We start from the raw sequence: 22,316 nt of genomic DNA on the forward strand, positions 1-22,316 counted from the left end.
AGTAGTGCAAGATCAGAAGATGTGGATAGACCTCGCCCATAAAATCACCACCAAGAGCCTTGGTAGTACAGTGGTCTAAAGCACCCTGTTATTAAGACCAGCTGCCTGCAATTACTGCAGGTTTGAATCTCGCCAGGCTCAAGGTTGACTCAGCCTTCCATCCTTTCTAAGGTAGGTAAATTGAGGACCCAGATTGTGGGGGCAATAAACTGACTTTGTATAAACATACAAAAGAATGAAGGCTATTGCTTAGCGCATTGCAAGCCGCCCTGAATCTCCGGAGAAGGGCGGCATATAAATCAAATTTTTTTAAAAAAAAGTCGTATCAGACATGACCGAATGGATATCCTCATCCTCTTTTAAACCTCTGACTTAATGGTCACCCGAATGAACATCTCGAGTGTAAAAATACAGATATTTCCTAAAAGTTTTGTTAAGTAGTTTATGGAATGCTGTGGAGGAGCTGAAATCACAAACAGAAATGAGAAATGATGTTGCCACTGGTATACATCCATTCTTTACTGTTCTTTTATCACGAGAGAGATAGTACTTGGCTGGACTTTAATAAATAAGGACCACTTATAATATATAAACAATAGAAACCTTTATATGCTACATGCATATCATATAATTTAGTCATAATAACTTATATGGCAGAGAGAAAAATGAACCTATGTTCGCCCGATTTTCCTGGACAAGGCGCACACACACGAAGTGTCTATTCTGATCCATCGCCAGGCTACAAGCTTACTGTTTTCCGAAGTCAATGCCCGCACAAATGTTTGTGAGGTTTTGCACTGGGAATTCCAGTGCTTGTCATCGATACCGCGGCAACCGCTTTTGGCAGGCTTAGCTTGCTTACACCTCGTTTCGTAAAAATATTGTTTGACCGGAGATGGGCCCATTCGGATTTCACCCAGGACAGTCACCTGGTGTCCTCGGATGTCCACCGCGGATGTTTTGTCCGTGACCCATCGGCTCTCGCTGTCGCACACGGAATATTCCCCGCGGTGGGTTTTCCCTTCGGTATACCTCTTCCGGCGAGACGTTCGGTTCAGCGCCATGGGCTCCTCCATCAGATACAAGGGAGGGGGTTCCAGGGGGGTATTTTCACTCAGGAGGACCCGGGGAGAACTGAACCGTCTCTGCTGCCTCAGTAATTCAGCATCCAACGAAACGACGGGCTGGAAACCCAATCTAATATCTTGGCTGGTAGTCAACTCTGGTTCCACCTCGCTTTTCTTCACTGTGGTTGGCACGCCGTCCTTAGTTCTGGCCGTCTGTTTGGGGATCTTGTTTTTCCAAATGCCAGCTTGAATCAGTGTTTTAAGGAAAGAATTCATGGAATCTTCTGATAAACTCCCTTGGTCCATGCTGGTCGACTGGATGCCACAGAGAAAAGCCAGAAAGGTCACAGAAAACAAGATGGACATCACCTTATTCACATGTAAGGTCTGAAAAAGAATGGAGAGGCAACTTAATCACATGAGCTTACACCCCGAATCCACCCAGTGTCTCTAAACTTTTTAAAAATGTTATTTCTCAGTAGAAAAACCACAAGGCACATAGCAAGGTGTGCGATATACTCATGTGAAGCTGTCTAACTCTTGTCACAGATGAGCGAGTTCCTGCTGGAGCTCACCCAACATTCAAACCTGATATGGTCACTTTATCCTGTGACTGTTGTCCATGTTATCTGTGCATCAGCCGCAGTGGCGCAGTGGTTAGAGTGCAGTAGTACAGGGCTACTTCTGCTGACTGCCGGTTGACTGCAATTTGGCAGTTCGAATCTCACCAGGCTCAAGGTTGACTCAACCTTCCATCCTTCTGAGGTGGGTAAAATGAGGAGCCGGATTGGGGTGCAAGAGGCTGACTCTGTAAACTGTTTAGAGAGGGCTGTAAAGCACTGTGAAGTGGGATGTAAGTCTAAGTGCGATGGCTATTTAATGAGCGTCCCTTACATTCCATCCTTTGGGTCATTTAAAAATTTGGAATAGCATGGAACCAAAAAGGGAGCTCTTGAGGACTCCACTCAATACTATCCTCCAGGATATTCATACACTTTGATTGGGTTGTTTTAACTACCGTATTTTTCAGAGTATAAGATACACCTTTTTCCCCCCCTAAAAGGGGGAGAAAATTTAGGTGCGTCTTATACACCGAATGTAGCCCCGCCCATCCACTGGCCCCCACCCTTTGGCCTCTGCCTCGCAGCAGTTACCTCCTTGCAAGCCAACAGCAAGAAAAAAACAGCTCCTTTCAGCTTAAGCACAGGCTAATTAGCACAAGTTGATTGGATCGGCCTCCCGACTCTCAGCTGATTAGCTCTCAGCTGTTTTGTGCAGGGCTCTGCTGCTTGCTGCAAAGAGGTAAATTGCTGGAGCAGATTTTTTTTTTCTTGTGCTAATCAAACTATGCTGAAAATGAAACTGAAAGTAAAGCAGGCTGTTTGTTGTTTGCTGCAATGAGGCAAAATTGCTCAGAGGCAGATTTCTTTTTCGTCTTTTCCTCACCAAAAAAGGTAGGTGCGTCTTATACTCCGGTGCATCTTATACTCCGAAAAATACGGTAGCTGCCAATTTACCAAATGATAGTAGCCTTTGTGTCACAGTTATCCATCTTTTTCAAAATGATATCATGATTTCATTAGGTGTCATCATATCAGTGTCAACTCTTAAAGTAAAGGTAAAGGTTTCTCCTGTCCAGTTGTATCCAATTCTGGGGGTGGGTGGGTGTGCCCATCTCTGTTTCTTAGCGAAGGGAGCCAGCATTGTCTAAAGATATTTCTATAGTCATGTGGCTAGTATGAGTGTAGGCCAAGGTGCACAGAACGCTGCTACCCTCCCATCAAAGTGGTAACTATTTATCTACTTGCATTTACACCAGTGGTGGGTTGCCTCCGGTTTGGACCGATTCGCAAGAACTTGTAGTAAAACCGGAGGGAGGCTCCACCCACTGACTCGGATGTCATCATAGGTGATCTGCGCATGTGAAGCGAGCACACACGCATGGGCGCGATGCGAACCGGTAGTAAAGGTAAGTAGAACCCACCCCTGATTTACATGCTTTTGATGCAGTTCATGACCTACATGAACTGATAGGTTGGGCAGGAGCTGGAGCAAGGAACAGGAGCTCATCCCGTCGTGCGACCCTCGGGTCTCAAACCCAAGCTTGTCAGCTTTCCAGCTGACAAGCTCAGTATCTTTAACCACTGATCCACGACACTCCTTTGATTTCATTCAGTGTCGACATGTCAGTGTCAACTCTTAGCAAGCCCAACTATCACAAGGGATCCTGTAAAACATCTGATTGAAATCGAGTTACCATGGCTGGCTGGGGAATTCTGGGAGTTGAAGTCCACAAGTGTCTTAAAGTTGCCAAGTTTGCAGATCCCTGCTTTAGATTATCCGTGCTTGATTTCTACTCAGACCTTACAATCCGGAAGGGAATTTGGTGGAGGGAAAGTGAGAAGCATTAATGTGTGAATGGATTGGAAAACTGCAACCGACACTAGATTACACAAGGCACACATAACCACGACTGAAAACCACACTTCCCAAGATCTTCCTTGACATTTTCTGTGCTGTTTGGGAATGCTCAATGCATGACTTGGTCTCATTAGCCTGCAGCTCCTCCCATCCTAACCCAATCCCACCAATGAAGGCAGTAAACCAGAATGGGAAACATATAACTTAATTATACCATTTCAGGATGCAATTATATACACACTTATATGATTAGCAATAGATCAAACATAGGCGGAAAATAAACCGCAATCCTCAATTGGGTAGAACAGCCAAAACGGACTAGTTGTAGGAATTTTACAAAGATACTTAAGCTTTTGGCGTGATTCTCAAATGGTCCAGACATAATGTGGACAGCACACTCTAGATGACTTAACTTGGTTTAATTCAGAGAATTTGAAAGTATTTGTCAAGTATTTGCAAGCCATTGGCACATGTGTCATGTAGACACCAGTGGAGGCAGAGAGTGTCTCCATCCCTATGTGGAAAGGAGGGGCTTACCCTGAGTATAAAACCCCCTCCAACCTTTTCCAACTTGCTCTCTCCATCTCTCTCTTTTCATGTTTGTTCCTCATGAGACTTGATCTCTGTTGTACATAGTTAATATGCTTTATCATATGAATAAATATGTTTAAGATATTTATTTATGCATCTGCCTCTGAACTCTTCTATGCTCCTGGCTGTTTCTACGATCCCAATTCCACAGAATGGTAGCAGAGGATGGTTTCGATCCATCGACCTCTTTTCATGTTTATTCCTCATGAGACTTGATCTCTTTTGTACATAGTTAATATGATTTATTATATGAATAAATACGTTTAAGACATTTATTTATGCATCTGCCTCTGAACTCTTCTATGCTCCTGGGTGTTTCTATGATCCCAATTCCACACTATTTCAGAAAATATCATGTGTTATTCAAATCGCCTGTAGCGATGCCACAAATGCTCTTGCACATACAAATTTAAAACACATTGGTTGCCTTGGATATGCAAGCAAAAATAATAATAATAACAGTAATCCATAGATTGTACAAGTGGAGTTTGCCCAACCTTGTCCTAAAGGTTATGAACAAGAGGCACGAAGGATCCTTGGTGCTCTCTGAGCTTGCTTGTTTTCTTGCAAACGTTTCATTACCCAACTAGGCAATATCATCAGTGCTGGTGGTGAGGCATGACGCCAGCACTGATGATATGCGTTGATATGCATGATGGCAACAATGGTGATATGTGCAGAAAAGAGCAATGAAGATGGTTAGGTGGCTGGAAGCTAAAACATTTGAAAAACGGTTGCAGAAATTGAATACGTCTAGTCTAGTGAAAAGAAGGACTAGGAGCGATATGATAGCACTGTTCCAATATTTGAGGGGCTGCCACAAAGAAGAGGGGGCAGTGGTGAAATCTAAAATTTGTTACTACCGGTTCTGTGGGCGTGGCTTGGTGGGGGGTAATGTGACTGGGTGGACATGACCAATTTTTTTTTTAACTTTTAAAACCATTTTTAATACAATCTCTTCGGCGAAGGCAGCTCAGCTTGGATCGTCAGAGGCTTTTAAAAGCATTTTTTCTACAACCTCTTCAGAGGTTGTAGAAAAAATGCTTTTAAAAGCCTTTGACGATCCCAGCTGAGCCGCGCGATCATCAGAAGCTTTTTTTTTTTTACTTTTAAAAGCATTTTTTCGGCCGAAGAGGTTGTAGAAAAAATGCTTTAAAATTTTTTTTAAAAAAAAGCCTCTGATGATTGCGCGGCTCAGCTGGGCATAGGGGGTGGGGGCACGGATTTTTGCTACCAGTTCTCTGAACCACCCGCCTCCATTGTTACCGGATTGGGCGATCCGGTCCGAACCGGAAGCATTTCACCTCTGAGAGGGGGTCAAAAGTGTCAGGGTAATGAAGATTTAAAGCTGACCAGCCCCTTTAAGACTGAGAATGAGTCAGCAGGGATATTGCCCTTTAAGAAGCCATCTACTACCTCTGTGTCCTGGGTGGTCTGAAAATAGTAGCCACGCGATAAACACTCTGACAGGCTTGTTCACACGATTATGAAAAAGCAAAAAGTTGTGATTTGATGTCAATGCCTTATTTTACTGTAACAGAGAGAGTCGGAAGCCAATGCTTCTTTTTCTCTTCTTTTTTTTTTCTTATCTTTCCTCACTTCTCTTCTCCCTTCCCCCTTTCCCCCTCACTGCTCTTCTATTTACTTTTGGATTGGGGTTTTTTTTTTTTTTTTTTTTTGTATTTTATAATACTCTATAACACAATTTTTAAAAATGCAAGCTCGAAAGTAACCCAAAAGATGTTGAGATTCTGGAAAGAGTGTAGAGAAGAGTAACAAAAATGATTAGGGGGGCTGGAGGCGAATACATATGAAGAACCGTTGCAGGAACTGGGTATGTCTAATCCAGTCATACCAGTAAGAAGGACTAGGGGTGACATGATAGCAATGTCCCAATATTTGAGAGGCTGCCACAAAGAAGAGGGAGTCTACCTATTTTCCAGAGCAGGACAAGAAACAATGGTTGAAAATTAACCAAGGAGAGAAGCAACCTATTTGTTTATTTATTTTATTTTATTTTATTTTATTAAATTTCTATACCGCCCTTCTCCTGAAGGGCTCAGGGCGGTGTACAGCCAGAAATAAAACCATGACAGTATAAAAATTTTAAAAAACAATTTAAAACAATTAAATCAATTGGCCGAAAATTCTAATAAAACAACCCAATTAAAATAGTAAAAATATTATTATTATTTAGGCCAGCCCTGCTTGTTGGAATAATAATGTTTTTAGGGTGCGACAAAAGGTGCGCAGGTCAGAAATCCTATGAATCTCCGGGGGCAGCTCATTCCAGAGGGTAGGGGCCCCCACAGAGAATGGTCTCCCCCTGAGGGTCGTCAGCCGACATTGTCTAGCTGACGGCACCCGGAGGAGCCCCTCTCTGTGGGAGCATACCGGTCGATGGGAGGCTATCAGTGGCAGAAGGCGGTCTCGTAGATACCCAGGTCCCATGCCATGGAGCGCTTTAAAGGTGGCAACCAACACCTTGAATCGCACCTGGAAGACCACCTGGAAGACAACATAGAACTAAGGAGAAATTTCCTGACAGTTAGAACAATTAACCAGTGAAATGGTTTGCCTTCAGAAGTTATGGGTGCTCCATCATTGGAAGTTTTTAAGAAGAGCTCGGACATCCATTTGTCTGAAATGGTATGGACTCTCCTGTTTGATTAGGGGATTGGACTAGACTATATCTTGAATGTCCCTTCCGATTCTATTATTCTGTTATTCTGATATTCCCTAGTTTGTGTAATGAAACGTATTCAAGGAAAGCACCCCAAGCTCAGAGTGTCCCAATGGGTCCCTCATTTCAACCCCGAGCTACAAATATTCTCCTTTATTGGTACAAGCGACGTGAAATGATTCAGGCAACATCTCATTCTTGCAGATTCTTGGTCTGAATAAATAAGTCCCGTCCCCGCACCCGCACCTACCCACTCAAAGTATACATCGCACAATAAAACGTTAGCTAGATTTGGAAGAGAAAACCTAGCTTTCCATAATACCACCCCCGACACGAGAATAAGTCAAATCCTATCACTCCGCAGATTGCCTTTTATGGTAAAAAACAACAACAACAATACACTCTATATTTTGTCTAGACGTGATTTTTTTTGTCTTTTAACAAACAAATGACGCTTTAAGAAAATATAACGGTACTTCATTTGTCATAAAATATTTTATTGTTCTGTAAGAATAGAAATGTGTCTTATTTAGATACCAGGGGTATTTCACAGCGTGTCTCTAGATTTAAAAGTAGTAGCAAGTCATCAAATTAGAGTAACTTGTTTGTAAACAGCAACCCAGCTTTCACAAAGCAGCTAAAAATAGGACTGCCCGATGACCGGAATTAGTTGTGTAACCAAAACAGTTCTAGTTGTTATTTCTCTGATGAACAGTTTTGCTGTTAGGACTGTTTTTAAAAGTCCCTGGCCATTCAGTTCTCAAATCCAACGTCAGATCTGCAGGCCGGTAAATTTGAGTCATAGTTTTTCATGCTGAAAAACTTATTTCATGCTGTCAATTCTCAACTAAATTAATTTAACCACAAGCCAGGGGAAAAAAAATGTCCCTTCCTTATGAAGGACTCCTAGCATCAAGGCTGTGTGATTTGTCCTGAAGATGTAGGAATTTCTATTTTGTTTTTCCCACGGGAAAAAAGCTCAGCTCTGCACTCTCCCATCGGCTTTCTAATGCAGGAACATTCCTGCCACATCACCCAATTTCTGGATTGTGTTCCCCTCCTACAATCCTTTGCCTTCTACAAGTAGCTAAGTCTGCGGTGAATGCCACAGCCCTAGCACCAGTGGTCAGTTCTGACACTTTCTTTTAAGTGAGATAATTAGCATTTCAGACGGATTAAGACGCCTAAGACGAAAAAGCCTTCGCGACCGCAGCATTTTCCACGGATGAAATAGTTGTCCTGATGAGAACCAGAACATTTTGAAGATCACGGGTTCACGGAAAATTTAACGGGTTCTCCAAGCGCTCGCTTGTTTGCAAAACTCCTGGCCCATTAAGTACGCTGTTTTTGTTTATATTTTAGGTATTCCTTTCTAAACTCATCACCACATTAAGCCGGTTTTGAAGAGGAGAAAGATTTTTCTCTCTTCGCTTTTCGTTTTTATCCCCAGATGCAGTGGTGGGCTTCTGCCGGTTTGGACCGGTTCACACGAACCGGTCATTGCCATCCGGGCACAATCTCGTCCTATATTGCTGTGTTTTTGACACTGCATGCATGCGCGGATGGCACATGTGAGCAAATTGCTGTGTTTTGTGATGCCGCACAATGTGCACGGATGGTGCGCACGTTCAGATTTCCAGTGCTGGGCGAACCAGTTGTTACAGTATGTGTGATTTTTCACACCAGCCGATTCCCTTCTAAATAAACCCTCAAATGCCATCTTCAGTTAGCTTCCAAAATCAGTTCTGACCCTTTCTACATGCATCCCCACATTAGCCAGTTTTGAAGAGGCGAGAGATTTTTCTCTCTTTGCTCTTCGCTTTTTGCCCCAGATGGATGCAGCATAGTGCGTGCTTGTGTTTGTGTGTGTGTGAGTTGAGAAAAACACAAACACACACCTCTTTAGTTGTCTAGGAGGAGACAAACGCAACGAGAAAAGCTAATGGGCTATCAGGAGCTGGCTTCAAGCTCATTCCTTGCCAAAATAGGTGCTAAATAAATTGCTACCCTGTTTCCCCCAAAATAAGACACCCTGATAATAAGCCCAGTTGGGCTTTTGAGTGCATGGCAATAAGGCCAAGCGCTTATTTCAGGGTTCAAGAAAATATAAGATAGGGTCTTATTTTCGGGGAAACACGGTAGAAATAGAATGTTCACACCATCCGATTCCTTTCTAAACGACCTCAAATGCCATCTTCAGTTAGCTTCCAAAATCAGTTCTGATCCCTTTTCCTGTTGGATTCTCCTCATTTACTCCTCGTTTACTCCTCGGATCTACTGAGCTCATATCTCTATCTCTCTTCCTGCAGCTCCTGGCTCTGTTTTTTTCTCCCTTCCCAAGCAAGATAGCTCCTCACCTCTTTCTACAAACTTCCAGAACTTTGATCTGCTCTCCACAGCACCACCTTGTAAGGATGACGGAAGGTTTCTGGTCTTGGCTTCACCTTTTAAATCAAAGAAGAAAAGAAAAAGAAAAAGAAAGAAAGAGTATCACCTAGACTGAAATCTTGGTTTGGGGGTGGTCTGATTTCCAGGGATGGAAAAAGGACACTGTGAAGTTGCTACACTACCTTCAGTCGGTCCTCGAGTTACAGTCATTCATTGAGTGACTGTTTGAAGTTACAACGGCGCTGGAAAAAAAATAACTTATGGGTCATTTTTCACACTTCTGACCATTGCAGTATCTCCAGGGTTACGTCATCAAAATCCAGATGCCTAGAAACTGACTCATATTTATATTTCGATGTGGCCTATGTGGGTTAATCAATAAGCTAAACTAACTAACTGACTCGTATTTATGACGGTTGCTGTGTCCCGCGGTCCCCTTTTGTGACCAAGCAAAATCAATAGAGGAAGCCAGCTTCACTTAACAACCGTGTTAAGTGTTACTAACTTAACAGCTGCAACAATTGACTTAACAACTGTGACAAGAAAGATCATAAAACGGGGAAATTGTCTCACTTAGCAACAGAAATTTGGGGCTCCGTTGTGGTCGTACTTCGAGGACTACCTGTAATGTGAAAGAGATCTCCCAGCGCTGAAATGGCTTTGGGACTAAAGAAAATGGAGACATCTCATCGAGTGCTTGTGGATGGTGATTCCTGGAGAAATCTGGGCTGTTCAACCTTGGCCTAACTCTTAATGATTCAAGACTAATCCCCATCTCCCTATTTAATTGTGGGAGGGACAATACTTCCTAATCAAGTTTAAGCATTGCATGCCCGTGTAGCTTTGCAATAGTGGCGAATATCTGTAGCTCAGGGGTAAGATGAGGTTGAAGGTTCGTTCTCCGAACTTGTGGTTTGGCTTCCACACATTTCGTTACCAACTAGAAAATATCTTCAGCAGGCCTGAAGATGATCCAGACCTGATATAATCTCTCTATCACAAGGCCCATCACAAGACTCACGGATGACTCACACCTGATCCATCACAAGACCCTCACTTGACTCACCCATACCTGAAGCCCTTACTTACTTATTTATTTATTTATTTATTTATTTATTTATTTATTTATTTATTTATTTATTTTATTCAATTTATATCCCACCCTTCTCCAAGTGGACTCAGGGCGGTGCACAGCCAGACTAAAACACATATCGATACAAAATTTAAAATTATTAAAAGAATTAAATAACTGTGGCCCAAAAATTTAAAACATTGAAACTAAAAGCCCTTTGACAATTTAAAAAGCTAAAAACTAAAAAGGGGAGGGGGTTTCACGCCAGCCCGCTTGATGGAAAAGAAAAGTTTTTAGGGCACCGCGAAAAACCCGGAGATCCGATATCCTTCGTATCTCCAGGGGCAAATCGTTCCAGAGGGCAGGAGCTGCCACAGAGAAGGCCCTCCCCCTGGGGGTCGCCAGCCGACACTGCCTGGCTGACGGGACCCTGAGGAGTCCCTCTCTGTGGGAGCGTACTGGTCGGTGGGAGGCTATTGGCGGCAGGAGGCGGTCCCGCAAATACCCAGGTCCCATGCCATGGAGCGCTTTAAAGGTGGTGACCAACACCTTGAAGCGCACCCGGAAGACCACTGGAAGCCAATGCAGCTCGCGCAGGAGAGGTGTCACATGGGAGCGGCCCCTCACTCCCATAATCCCCCACGCGGCCGCATTCTGCACCAGTTGGAGCCTCCGGGTTCTCCTCAAGGGAAGCCCCATGTAGATAGCATTGCAGTAGTCCAGGCGGGAAGTGATGAGTGCCTGAGTGACTGTGCGTAGGGAATCCCGATCCAGAAAGGGACGCAACTGGTGAATCAGTTATAAACAGAAGAACACCGACATCCCCTAAACTCCGCTGAAGATGTTACCCAGCCTTCCACAAGCAATCCCATCAAACGACATCTTGACCTACAACCAGCCTATGAACCTCTCAGAATCCAAATCAACCGACTAAATGTTGGAAATGCCACCAGGCACCGGGATCGTATTACCATATGTGGTGGACATGTGCAGAAGCGAGAAACTATTGGGCAAAAATTCGGATATGGCTAGAGAAAATGACTCAGCAACCTATTGATTTAAAACCAGAGATGTTTTTGTTGGGTACTGTATTTTACCTGAGAAATTTAGTAAAGAAAATGGATCCATGTAATAACTGCAGCGAGAAATGTATTTGCACAAAATTGGAAAGCGGAAAAAAATCCCTACAGAGGGAGAGGTAATTAAGAAAATATCAGAATGTGCAGAAATGAATAGATTAACATTGGCAATTAAAGGGAAGGAAGAATCGGGAGTATTATAACATATGGGGCAGTGGTGAAATCCAAATTTTTTTACTACCGGTTCTGTGGGCGTGGCTTGGTGGGTGTGGTGTGCTTGGTGGGCATGGCAGGGGAAGGATACTGCAAAATCTTCATTCCCTCCCCACTCCTGGGGGAAGGATATTGCAAAATCTCCATTCCCACCCCACTCCAGGGGAAGATTACTGCAAAATCCTCATTTCCTCCCAATCAACTGGGATTTGGGAGGCAGAGAATAGATGGTGGGCGGGGTCAGTCAGAATTTTTACTGGTTAATTTTTTTTGGTTAATTAATCTAATCAATTTAGTCAGGTTCCAGGAGTAGTGCGGTAGCCTAGAGGTGGAGCTCTCGCCTCACAATTAAGAGGCTGTGAGTTCGATCTTAGGTAGAAGCAGGTATTTCTCTCTCTGGGCATAATGGGAATATATCTCTGCTGAACAAAACTCCGCCTCGGTGACAGGAAGGGCATCCGGCCATTCAAACACTCTGCTAGCTCCATTCAGTTGCCCAGATTCCACCCCGCAAGGGATTTATGGGGTGGTTAAAAGATGATGATGATGATGATTTAGTCAAGTTCCAGGCTCAGCATGAGGGAGAAAGTCATCATAGTCATTGATACCAATATCTGAACCGTAGTACACTTTCCAGGAATTGTTAGTTGAGAACTACCATGTAAAATTGGAAGTGTCTTGGCGACGTTTCGACGAAGTCTCATTTGTCATCTTCAGGCTGGTGTTTTCGGCTTCGTGCTTCTAGGAGCAATGTGAGATCGCAGCTGTTTCTTCCTTTTAACTGCTAGTGGAAAAAACAGCTGTGATCTCACATTGCTCCTAGAAGCACGAAGCCGAAAACACCAGCCTGAAGATGACGAATGAGACTTCGTCGAAACGTTGCCAAGACACTTCCAATTTTACGCGGGAGAAAACCCGAATAACCAAAGACCTACATACAAATACCCGCGAAAACCTCAGAATATATATATATATATATATATATATAACTGTGTTTCATATTTCCCGTCCAGATATGAATTACAGAAATAGATTGAGAAAATGTAAAAACCCATACTTCAAGGTAGGTTTTGAAGGGGCTATTTAACTCATCTTACTTGCCCATCTCAGATTTAAATATGCCCCATAATTTGCTATTGTAACCATCTTAACTAAAGTGAGATGCATCAAGAGGTTTTGGGGGTTTGTTTAGATGCAGAATGAAAACTTGTGGCTGCTTAATTGTTGGTCAGTCAACTGACTATTTAACAGATACAACTACGGAGAAAAGTCTAGCACAATTGTCAACAAATTAAGTTAAATTAACCTTTCTGATGAGGGAGTAAATAAATCCAACATCAGTGGAATTTATTTTTTTAAAAAAAAACATACTCGGAACTAAATTCCCACATTCTTTCTTTCTTTTTTTAAAAAAAAAAATATTTAGAGAAATACAGGTAGTCCTCAACTTACAACCACAATTGAGCCCAGGATTTATGTTGCTAAGTAAGAATAGAATAAAATTCTTTATTGGCCAAGTGTCATTGGACACACAAGGAATTTGTCTTTGGTGCATATGCTCCAGAGGTGGGTTTCAGCAGGTTCTGACCAGTTCTGGAGAACCGGTAGCAGAGATTTTGAATAGTTCGGAGAACCAGTAGTAAAAATTCTGACTGGCCCCGCCCCCATCTATTCTCTGCCTCCCGAGTCCCAGCTGATTGGGAGGAAATGGGGATTTTGCAATAACCTTCCCCTGGATTGGGGAGGGAATGGAGATTTTACAGTATCCTTCCCCTGCCACGTCCACCAAGCCATGCCTACAGAACCGGTAGTAAAAAATTTTGAAACCCACCACTGATATGCTCTCAGTTTACGTAAAAGAAAAAAAAAATGCATTCATTAAGAATCATAAGATACAACACTTAATAATAGTCATAAGTTACTAATAAGCAATCAAATTATACTAGGGAACAAATAAAGCAATATAAATCGTAAAGATACAAGCAACAAGGTTATAGTCCTAAGTGACAGGAGATAGTTATTAGGAAGAAATTTGCTAAGTGAGTTTTGTCCCATTTTATGGCTTTTCTTGCTTTGTTAAGTGAACCACTTTCACTTGAAGGAAGGTTGTTAAATTAGTCACATGCCTTCCCCGTTGACTTTGCTTGTCAGAAGGTCACAAAAGGGGGGGTCACACGACCTTGGGACACGGCAGCGGTCATAAATATGAGTCAGTTGCCAAGGGTTTGAATTTTGATCCCATGATCATGGGGATGCTGCAAAGGACCGTGAGAAACGGTCATAAGTCAGTTTTCTCAGTGCCGTTGTAACTTTCAACGGTCACTAAATGAACTGTTGCAAGCTGAGAACTACCTGTAATAACAGAGCAAAGCAAATCATAGAAGGATAGATATGCACGTCCTATTTTACTTCAACAAAGTTTCCTTAAATTGTCCTCAAATTCTGGACAAAACATCCTAACTGCAAAGGCTCCTTCGTAAGAAGCTATCAGTACCACAAACTCACTCTGCATATATGCCTTTTATTTTAATCTGAGAAACAATACGAAGTTTCACAAAAGTCTTCAGATTTTTTTTTTTTTTAAATATCCCTCTCGTATTTACAACTTGAATTAATTTTTTCCAAAAATGCTAAGCCCCAGCAGCTCCTGTGACAATGAAGAGCTTTTGGAATTTGGTGAGGTCAAGTTAGCCAAATCTAATTCAGTCCTTGACAGCAAGATGGGCATCTGTCAAGGACCTCGGACGGGTGTCAGCAACCTGCAGCTCCGGAGCCGTATGTGGCTCTTTGGGCCCTCTGCTGTGGCTCCCTGTCAGGTGATCCCACCACTGGCTGGCCCTGCCCCTCGCCCTCCCCTCCCAGTCACTCCTCGTCTGGCCTGAGAAGGTAAGGGTGATGGCGGTTGATGGAGAAGCGGCCAGGGCAGAGACAGAGAGAGGGGGAGAGAGACATAGATACAGAGAGAGGGGAAGAGAGAGAGTGGGAGGAGGGAGGGAGGGAGGAAGAGAGAGATGTCAAAAGGGTTTTGTGGTTCCTGGTGTTTTTTAACAACCAGTTCTCTGCCCTAATGACCGGCTGGGTAGGCGTAGCTGGGGGGGATCATGTGACTGGTGGAAGTGAGTGACATCGAGTTTGCCATGCCCATCCAGGTTTTGTGGCTCCCGGTGTTTTCTTTTCTGTGGGAAATGGGTCCAAATGGCTCTTTGAGTGTTTAAGGTTGCAGACCCCTGACCTAGGAGTACTCATCTCAAATGATCTAAGCCCCAGAGCTCACTAGAACAGCATTGCCAAAAAGGCATTAAGAATTGATGAGAGCCTTGGTGGTGCAGCAGACTAAAGCACTATTAAGTAACACCAGCTGCCTGCAATTATTGCAAGTTCAAATCTCACCAGGCTCAAGGTTGACTCAGCCTTCCATCCTTTTGAAGGTAGGTAAAATGAGGACCCGGATTGTGGGGGCAATAAGCTGACTTTGTATAAAAAAGAACACCGCTTGGGGTGGGGGGCAAAAGCCCTACTAAGCAGGTATATACAAAAGTATGAAGGCTATTGCTTAAAAAGCATTGTAAGCTGCCCTGAGTCTCCGGAAAAGGGCGGCATATAAATAAATAAATAAATAAATAAATAAATAAATAAATAAATAAATAAATAAATAAATGAATGAATGAATGAATAAATGAATGAATAAATAAATAAATAAATAAATAAATAAATAAATAAATAAATAAACAAACAAACAAACAAACAAACAAACAAACAAACAAACAAACAAACAAATTGTTAACCTTATCTTGCGAAGCTTCTTCTCCGGTAACATTGTACTGCTAACTAGAGCATACAAAACCTTTGCCAGACCAATTCTCGAATACAGCTCATCTGCCTGGAATCCACACTGTGTATCGGACATTAACACAATTGAGCGGGTCCAGAGATATTTCACAAGAAGAGTACTCCACTCCTCTGCTAACAACAGAATCCCTTATGCCACCAGGCTTGAAATTTTGGGCTTGGACAATCTGGAACTTCGCCGCCTGCGGTCTGATCTAAGCATAGTACACAAAATTTTCTGCTACAATGTCCTACCTGTCAATGACTTCTTCTGCTTCAACCTCAATAATACATGGGCAAACAATCGATACAAACTCAAGGTAAACCGCTCCAAACTCTATTGCAGAAAATACGACTTCAGCAACAGAGTGGTCAACACCTGGAATGCTCTACCCAACTCCATTGTTACATCCTCAAACCCTCACAGGTTCAACCTTAAACTGTCCTCCGTGGAGCTCACCCCATTCCTAAGAGGTCCATAAAGGGGGTGTGCATAAGCACACCAGTGTGCCTACCGTCCCTGTCTTACTATCCCCATTTATCTGTATTTACTTCTTTTTTTCACACTTATGTTCATACTTATACTTGCTACCTTGTACATGTTTGACAAACGAACAAATAAATTATGATCACAGAGAAAAATAAGGTTAAAACGGATGTCACAGAAATTAAAGGAGGGACCACTGAAATACCATTTGCCTACCAATTTAATTATTTTCACCAGATGTAGTGGGGGTGGGGAAAAGTCCCTTTCCTTGTTTCAAAATCTACCATTTGGATCTGATGGTGTGTTAAAATACCTTTTGTTGATCATGAACTGAAGAATTTGAAAATTTGGAAGAGAAGATTGGTCTTGAAAATTGTCAGCCTTTTCTTTGTTTCTTTGTTTGTTTCATAGTATTAGAAAGCCTTGTTTGGGCCACCAGGATAAAAGTCTTAAAGGTAAAGGTTCCCCTCGGACATATGTGCTAGTTGTTCCTGACTCTAGGGGGCAGTGCTAATCTCCGTTTCAAAGCCAAAGAGCCAGCGCTGTCCGAAGACGTCTCTGTGGTCATGTGGCCGGCATGACTCAATGCCAGAGGTGCATGGAACGCTGTTACCTTCCCACCAAAGGTGGTCCCTATTTTTCTACTTGCATTTTTTATGTGCTTTCGAACTGCTAGGTTAGCAGAAGCTGGGACAAGTAATGGGAACTCACCCCGTTACGCGACACTAGGGATTCGAACCACTGAACTGCCAACCTTTCTGATCGACAAGCTCAGTCTGATCTGATTGACAAGATCGTCTTAGCCACTGAGCCACCACGTCCCAATCTTTCTATCCTACCTAAGTGGCTCAGTGGCTAAGACACTGAGCTTGTCGATCAGAAAGGTCGGCGGTTCGAATCCCTCGTATAGGTCTCCTGCGTGAACAGGGGGTTGGACTAGATGACCTCCAAGTTCCCTTCCAACTCTGTTACTGTTAACTTCTAATCATGTCACCTACCTACAAAAAGGAGAAAGGAAAGAGAGAGGAAAAGAAAAGCAATCTATTTTTGTGTGACTTTGACCCACAATTCTGTGTCCACACTGAAATAAGGTGGGGGAAGAAAAATATTTCTTCCACATGTTTTTTCTTTCCCCAAGAATTTGAAGAGCTTCTTTCACCGGTCATCCTTTCTCAAGACTTGCCACGCCGACCCCTTCATACAAATTATAATCTTGTTCCTTTTCAGTCACTTTTCCCAAATCCCTCGCAGGTTGTCTGTTCCCTTGAGCTGTACTGCCCAGAACTGAGCACAGCATTCTGTTGACTGCTTAAGCAACACTAAATAAAATAAATTGGAAATTTCTGACTTTTTTTTTTAGCTACATTCCAGTCCAGTTTTGCAAGAAACTGATGTGTTTTTTTTTCACAAGTATTATTACCAAGCTATGCCTCTACATTTGTTTTCTGTTTCCAAAGTAAAGAACGCCACATTTCTCTATTAAATTTTATTTGTGTTCTTGTCAGCCTGTTTCTATAAACCATTAAGATAATTTTATTTCTATTATCCAGGGAATTTAGCTCGCCGATCCAATTTTGTGTCATCTGCAGCTGAATTAGCATTCCTTCCATTTCTTTCTTCGGTCATAAATAAAACTTTTGGAGCGACAACGCCATTAAAAACAGCATCTTTGGGCATGGACTTCTGGGGGAAGAGAAACAGCTCTCCTTGTTAACCACTCTGAAGCTTTGTTTATTAGTGAAGAAATGGTCCTTCTGCCTGGATTTTGGTCGTCCGTAGGATCCACCGAGCCCAATTTCTTATTCACGTATGTGAACTTTAAGAACAGAGGAGAAATTCTTCGGTTCAACCTCCTGAATTTTCCATTTCAATCCATGAGGCGAATCAAAACAGAAAACGTCGACACATGTAAGACATTTCCTTCCCGTAGAAGTGTCCAAGTGAAACGGCAAGGAGATGTGCTTCGTTCCAGAGTAAAGGAAAGAAAGGAAACTAACAGCAATGAAATGGAAAGATGATCTGGATTATCCTAAAACTATTCGAAAAATTTCCTAACGGTGAGAACAATCCAGCAGTTGAACGGCTTTGCCTTCAGAAGTTGTGGGTGCTCCACAGTGGTGGGATTCAAATAATTTAACAACCGGTTCTCTGCCCTAATGACCAGCTGGGTGGGCGTAGCCAGGAGGTGTGACAGGCAGCATTCCTGAACCCCCCTGGGAGCAAAAATGGGCCACGGGGGGACATGCCCCCCTGCACCCCATTTTGAGCTTAATAGGCCTCCTTGCAGCCTCCTGGGAGCAAAAACGGGCCGTGGGAGGGGGCCGCACTCCCCATGCCCCGTTTTGGGCCTAGTAGGCCTCCTTGCAGCCTCCTGGGAGCAAAAACAGGCCGTGGGAGGGTGCCGCACTCCCCACGCCCTGTTTTGGGCCTAGTAGGCCTCCTTGCAGCCTCCTGGGAGCAAAAACAGGGCACGTGGGGACTCCTGGAAGGGGCGGGGAGGGGAGGGGCCAGCCAGCAATTTAACAACCATTTCGTCCAAACCGGCCCTAACCGACTGAATCCCACCACTGGTGCTCCATCTCCGTAGGCTTTCAAGAAGAAACTGGACAGCCATTTGTCTGAAATGGTATTGGCTCTCCTGATCAAGTAGGCGGGTTGGACTAGATGACCTCCAAGGTCCCTTCCCGCTCTGTTATTCTATGAAGGTATTTCATCAGTAACAACATAGGGACATATCACTGGGTGCATAGGGCCAGCATGTTTGTCAGTCACCAAAACTTCAATTACACTCGCTTGCCGGGTCTTTGATGCTCTTCTGAGCTTGGTTGTTTCCTTGCAGACATTTCATTAACAAACTAAGTAACATCATCAGGACTGGAAGAAAGGGCATTGCTCTCTGTCTATATGCTAGAGGTTTGACCTATCGATGTTGATAGGAATGGTCTTGGTAGTTACTTGATTGGGTTGTTGTTTACTGTTACCTTGTTTGTCTGAGTTAATAGTTCCTTGACTGGGATATCATTTGCTTCTTGATTGCTAAGCTAATGTCAACCTTTGCTCATCTGGTTATTGATTGCTGATGAGGAAGTATTGTGGCCTTTATGCTTCCCTTTTGGCTTCTTCGTTGTCTCTTTTGAATGGTATGTAGATGTTGTTTATCTCTGTGTGCCCGTTGATGATTGATTTGTCTGAGTGCTGGTATTCCAGGAATTCTCTAGCATTTTTTTTAAACTTGGCTTGGTCTAAAATGCTCAGTTTCCCAGTTAAAATTATGGTTAAGCCTGTGCATGTGTCTTATAATTAAAAGGAGTTTTCATCATGTCTTCTGACTTGCTTGCTTCCTTTATTTATTAGATTGAAATCCAACCTTTCCTCCAGGAGCTGAAGGCAGCACACACAAGCTTCTCCTCTTGTTTCAAGCCTACAACAACAGCCAAGTGAGAGAGGAACTGATCCAAAGTCCCACAGAGAGTTTCCATGGAGTCTAGAATCTGGACTCGGCTCCATCTCCTTCCCAAATAATCCATCTGTCTTGGATATGCCATACAACTACGATTAGTACTAGATAACTTAGGAGTACTCGTCTCAAATGATCTAAGCCCCAGAGCTCGCTCTAACAGCATTGCTGAAAAGGCACTAAGATTTGTTAACCTAATTTTGCGAAGTTTCTTCTCCGGTAATATTGTATTGCTAACTAAGGCATACAAAACCTTTGCCAGACCAATTTTTGAATACAGTCATTTGTCTGGAACCCACACTGTATTTTGGACATTAACATGATTGAGCGGGTTCAGAGGTATTTCACGAGAAGAGTCCTCCATTCCTCTACTCACAATAGAATTCCCTACGCCACCAGGGCTTGAAATTTTGGGCTTGGACAATCTGAAATTGCGCCGCCTGTGGTCCGATTTAAGCATAGTACAAAAAGTTGTCTGCTACAACATCTTGCCCATCAACAACTTCTTCCATTTTAACCATAATACTACACAGGCAAACAATCAGTACAAACTCAAAGTAAACCGCTTCAAACTCGATTGCAGAAAAAACGACTTCAGCAACAGTGGTCAACGCCTGGAATGCTTGACCTGACTCTGTTGTTACATCTTCAAACTCCCACAGCTTCAACCTTAAACTGTCTACTGTGGACCTCACCCTATTCCTAAGAGGTCCATAAAGGGGGCGTGCATAAGCGCCCCAGAGTGCCTACCATCCCTGTCTTACTGCCCCCATTTATCTGTATTTACTTCCTTTTTTTATGCTTATGTTCATACTTATACTTGCTATCTTGTACACTAGTCACTTCCCGCCTGGACTACTGCAACGCTCTCTACATGGGGCTCCCCCTGGGGTGCACCCGGAGGCTCCAGCTGGTCCAGAACGTGGCCGCGCGGGGGATTATGGGGGCGACGAGGCGCTCCCATGTGACACCTCTCCTGCGCGAGCTGCACTGGCTCCCAGTGGTCTTCCGGGTGCGCTTCAAGGTGTTGGTGACCACCTTTAAAGCGCTCCATGGTTTAGGGCTGGGGTACTTACGAGACCGCCTTCTGCCACCAATAGCCTCCCACCGGCCAGTACGCTCGCACAGAGTGGGCCTCCTCAGGGTGCCATCCGCCAGACAATGTCGGCTGGCGACCCCCAGGGGGAGAGCCTTCTCTGTGACGGCGCCCACCCTCTGGAACAACCTTCCCCCAGAGTTACGTACAATAACAGACCTCCGGATTTTTCGTCGGGCCCTGAAAACCTATTTATTTCAACTAGCTGGGCTGGCTTGAGTTAAATTTTAAATTGATTTTAAATTGGGTTGTTTTAATTTACGGCCAAAATATTTAATTATTTTAATACTGTTTTTAAATTTTGTATGCTCTGTTTTTTACTCTGGCAGTTCACCGCCCTGAGTCCTATTTGGAGAAGGGTGGTATAGAAATGGAAACAAATAAATAAATAAAATAAATAAATAAATAAAATGTTTGACAAAGAAACAAATAAATAAATAATGATCACAGAGAAAAATAAGGTTAAAACGGATGTCACAGGAATTAAAGGACCTCACTCCCTTCTTAAGAGGTCCATAAAGGGAGCATGGATAAGCGCACCGGCGTGCTTACCATCCCTGTCTTACTGTCCCCATTTATTTGTGTTACTTCTGTTATATAACATATAAGGAAGTAAGGAAGTGAGCTGCAGGCTTCACTCAGGTCCTCCAAATACGTGAGAAAATACTTGAATCTCATTGGCTAAGCTGTCTGGCAGCCCTCTATAAAAGAGGACACTACCAGACAAGCCAGTTGTTGGGTTGTACTGGTCTACTATTAAAGAGCTGTTGTTACTGAAGAACTGTGTCCGTTTCTTCTATCACTGAATCCAACAACTTCCTTTGTTTATGCTTATGTCAGGGGTGAAATCCAAATTTTTTCCCTACCGGTTCTGTGGGCATGGCTTGGTGGGCGTGGCAGGGGAAGGATACTGCAAAATCTCCATTCCCTCCCCTCCTGGGGGAAGGATATTGCAAAATCTCCATTCCCACCCCACTCTGGGGCCAGCCAGGTTGTGCACATAAGAAAACGGCTGAGAGTGATTGTGAATAAGCACTGTCAATACAGACACACTGAGTTGTGATATTCTTTTACTTTTAGGAAAAAGCAAAGCAAAGTCCAATAAACAATCCAGGTCATACGCAGATACAGATAGTTAAGTTGTCAATCCAGGGATATCCCAAGAACAAAGTCTTCTTACCAGTTGCTGTAGTCATATGCAACAAAACAGTTCTTTTTGTAGTTGCAAACAGGAATAAGTACAGCAGTAAAACTATCAGTAAAACAGTAGAAAACAAGTAGCAATGACCAAGCAGTGATCATGCAGAGAGAACAGGCAGAGAGGAGCAGAAGTAGCAATAATAATGTAATAAGAAAAATAAGCCATGATTCAAGCTTCCTCTTAAGTACGTTGGCTACAGAGGTTAGCCAATCAGAATACAGTATGATGCAATACAGCATTACAGTCTTAAAGCTATACATTACATTTTGACTGCAAACATGCATTGCTGGTTTATGTATATTGCCAACTCATCCAGTTAGGCAATAGCCATTCCCTAACATGGGCCTTGCTACATCAAAATCAGCATTTCCAAACCTTCCCAGATACGTGAACTTCAATTCCCAGAACATCCATTCACTGTCCATGTTGGCTGTGGAATTCTGGGACTTGAAGTCCACACATCGTCCAAGGTTGGAAAACTGATAAATATAAATGAGGGAGACCATCCAGACTTAATTTCTCTTGGAGAACAATCAGAGTTAGTCATCCTTTGGATGTTGAAAAACAGTTTAATTGCTGGGTTAAACTAGGGCTCCCTGGGGTTATATAACTTTGGCAACAGCCTCTTCTTGAAAGCTCCATGGGTCTCTTTGTCCTGACTAGTCAACATTTGGATGGATGCCCCGATGAGCTGCCTTAAAAATCTTCCAAAGTCTGCAGTCACCTAACAGTG

At 43.2% G+C, this 22,316-nt stretch overlaps 1 protein-coding gene across 9 annotated transcripts in view; it reads right to left on the reverse strand.

Moving 5' to 3' along the window:
- Positions 1-489: 489 nt before the first annotated feature.
- The window catches only part of NTF3 (neurotrophin 3), a 96,022-nt gene continuing 74,195 nt past the window's right edge, over positions 490-22,316 (reverse strand). For 4 of the 9 annotated variants that reach the window (XM_087873320.1, XM_087873317.1, XM_087873319.1 and 1 more), the window contains exons 3-4: positions 9,120-9,206; positions 490-1,454 (exon numbers count right to left, since the gene is read on the reverse strand). In XM_087873320.1, coding sequence (XP_087729446.1) covers positions 672-1,433 — 762 coding nt within the window. In that variant the 5' untranslated portion in view covers positions 1,434-1,454; positions 9,120-9,206 and the 3' untranslated portion in view covers positions 490-671. Of the gene's footprint in view, positions 1,455-3,324; positions 3,431-9,119; positions 9,207-22,316 lie in introns of all 9 variants that reach the window. The other 5 variants (XM_087873316.1, XM_087873315.1, XM_087873313.1 and 2 more) reach the window with 2 other exon arrangements.

The sequence above is a fragment of the Pantherophis guttatus genome, chromosome 7 (genome assembly GCF_059756535.1).
Source record: "Pantherophis guttatus breed Tessera chromosome 7, ASM5975653v1, whole genome shotgun sequence".
In the NCBI taxonomy this organism is placed as follows: Eukaryota; Metazoa; Chordata; class Lepidosauria; order Squamata; family Colubridae; genus Pantherophis; species Pantherophis guttatus.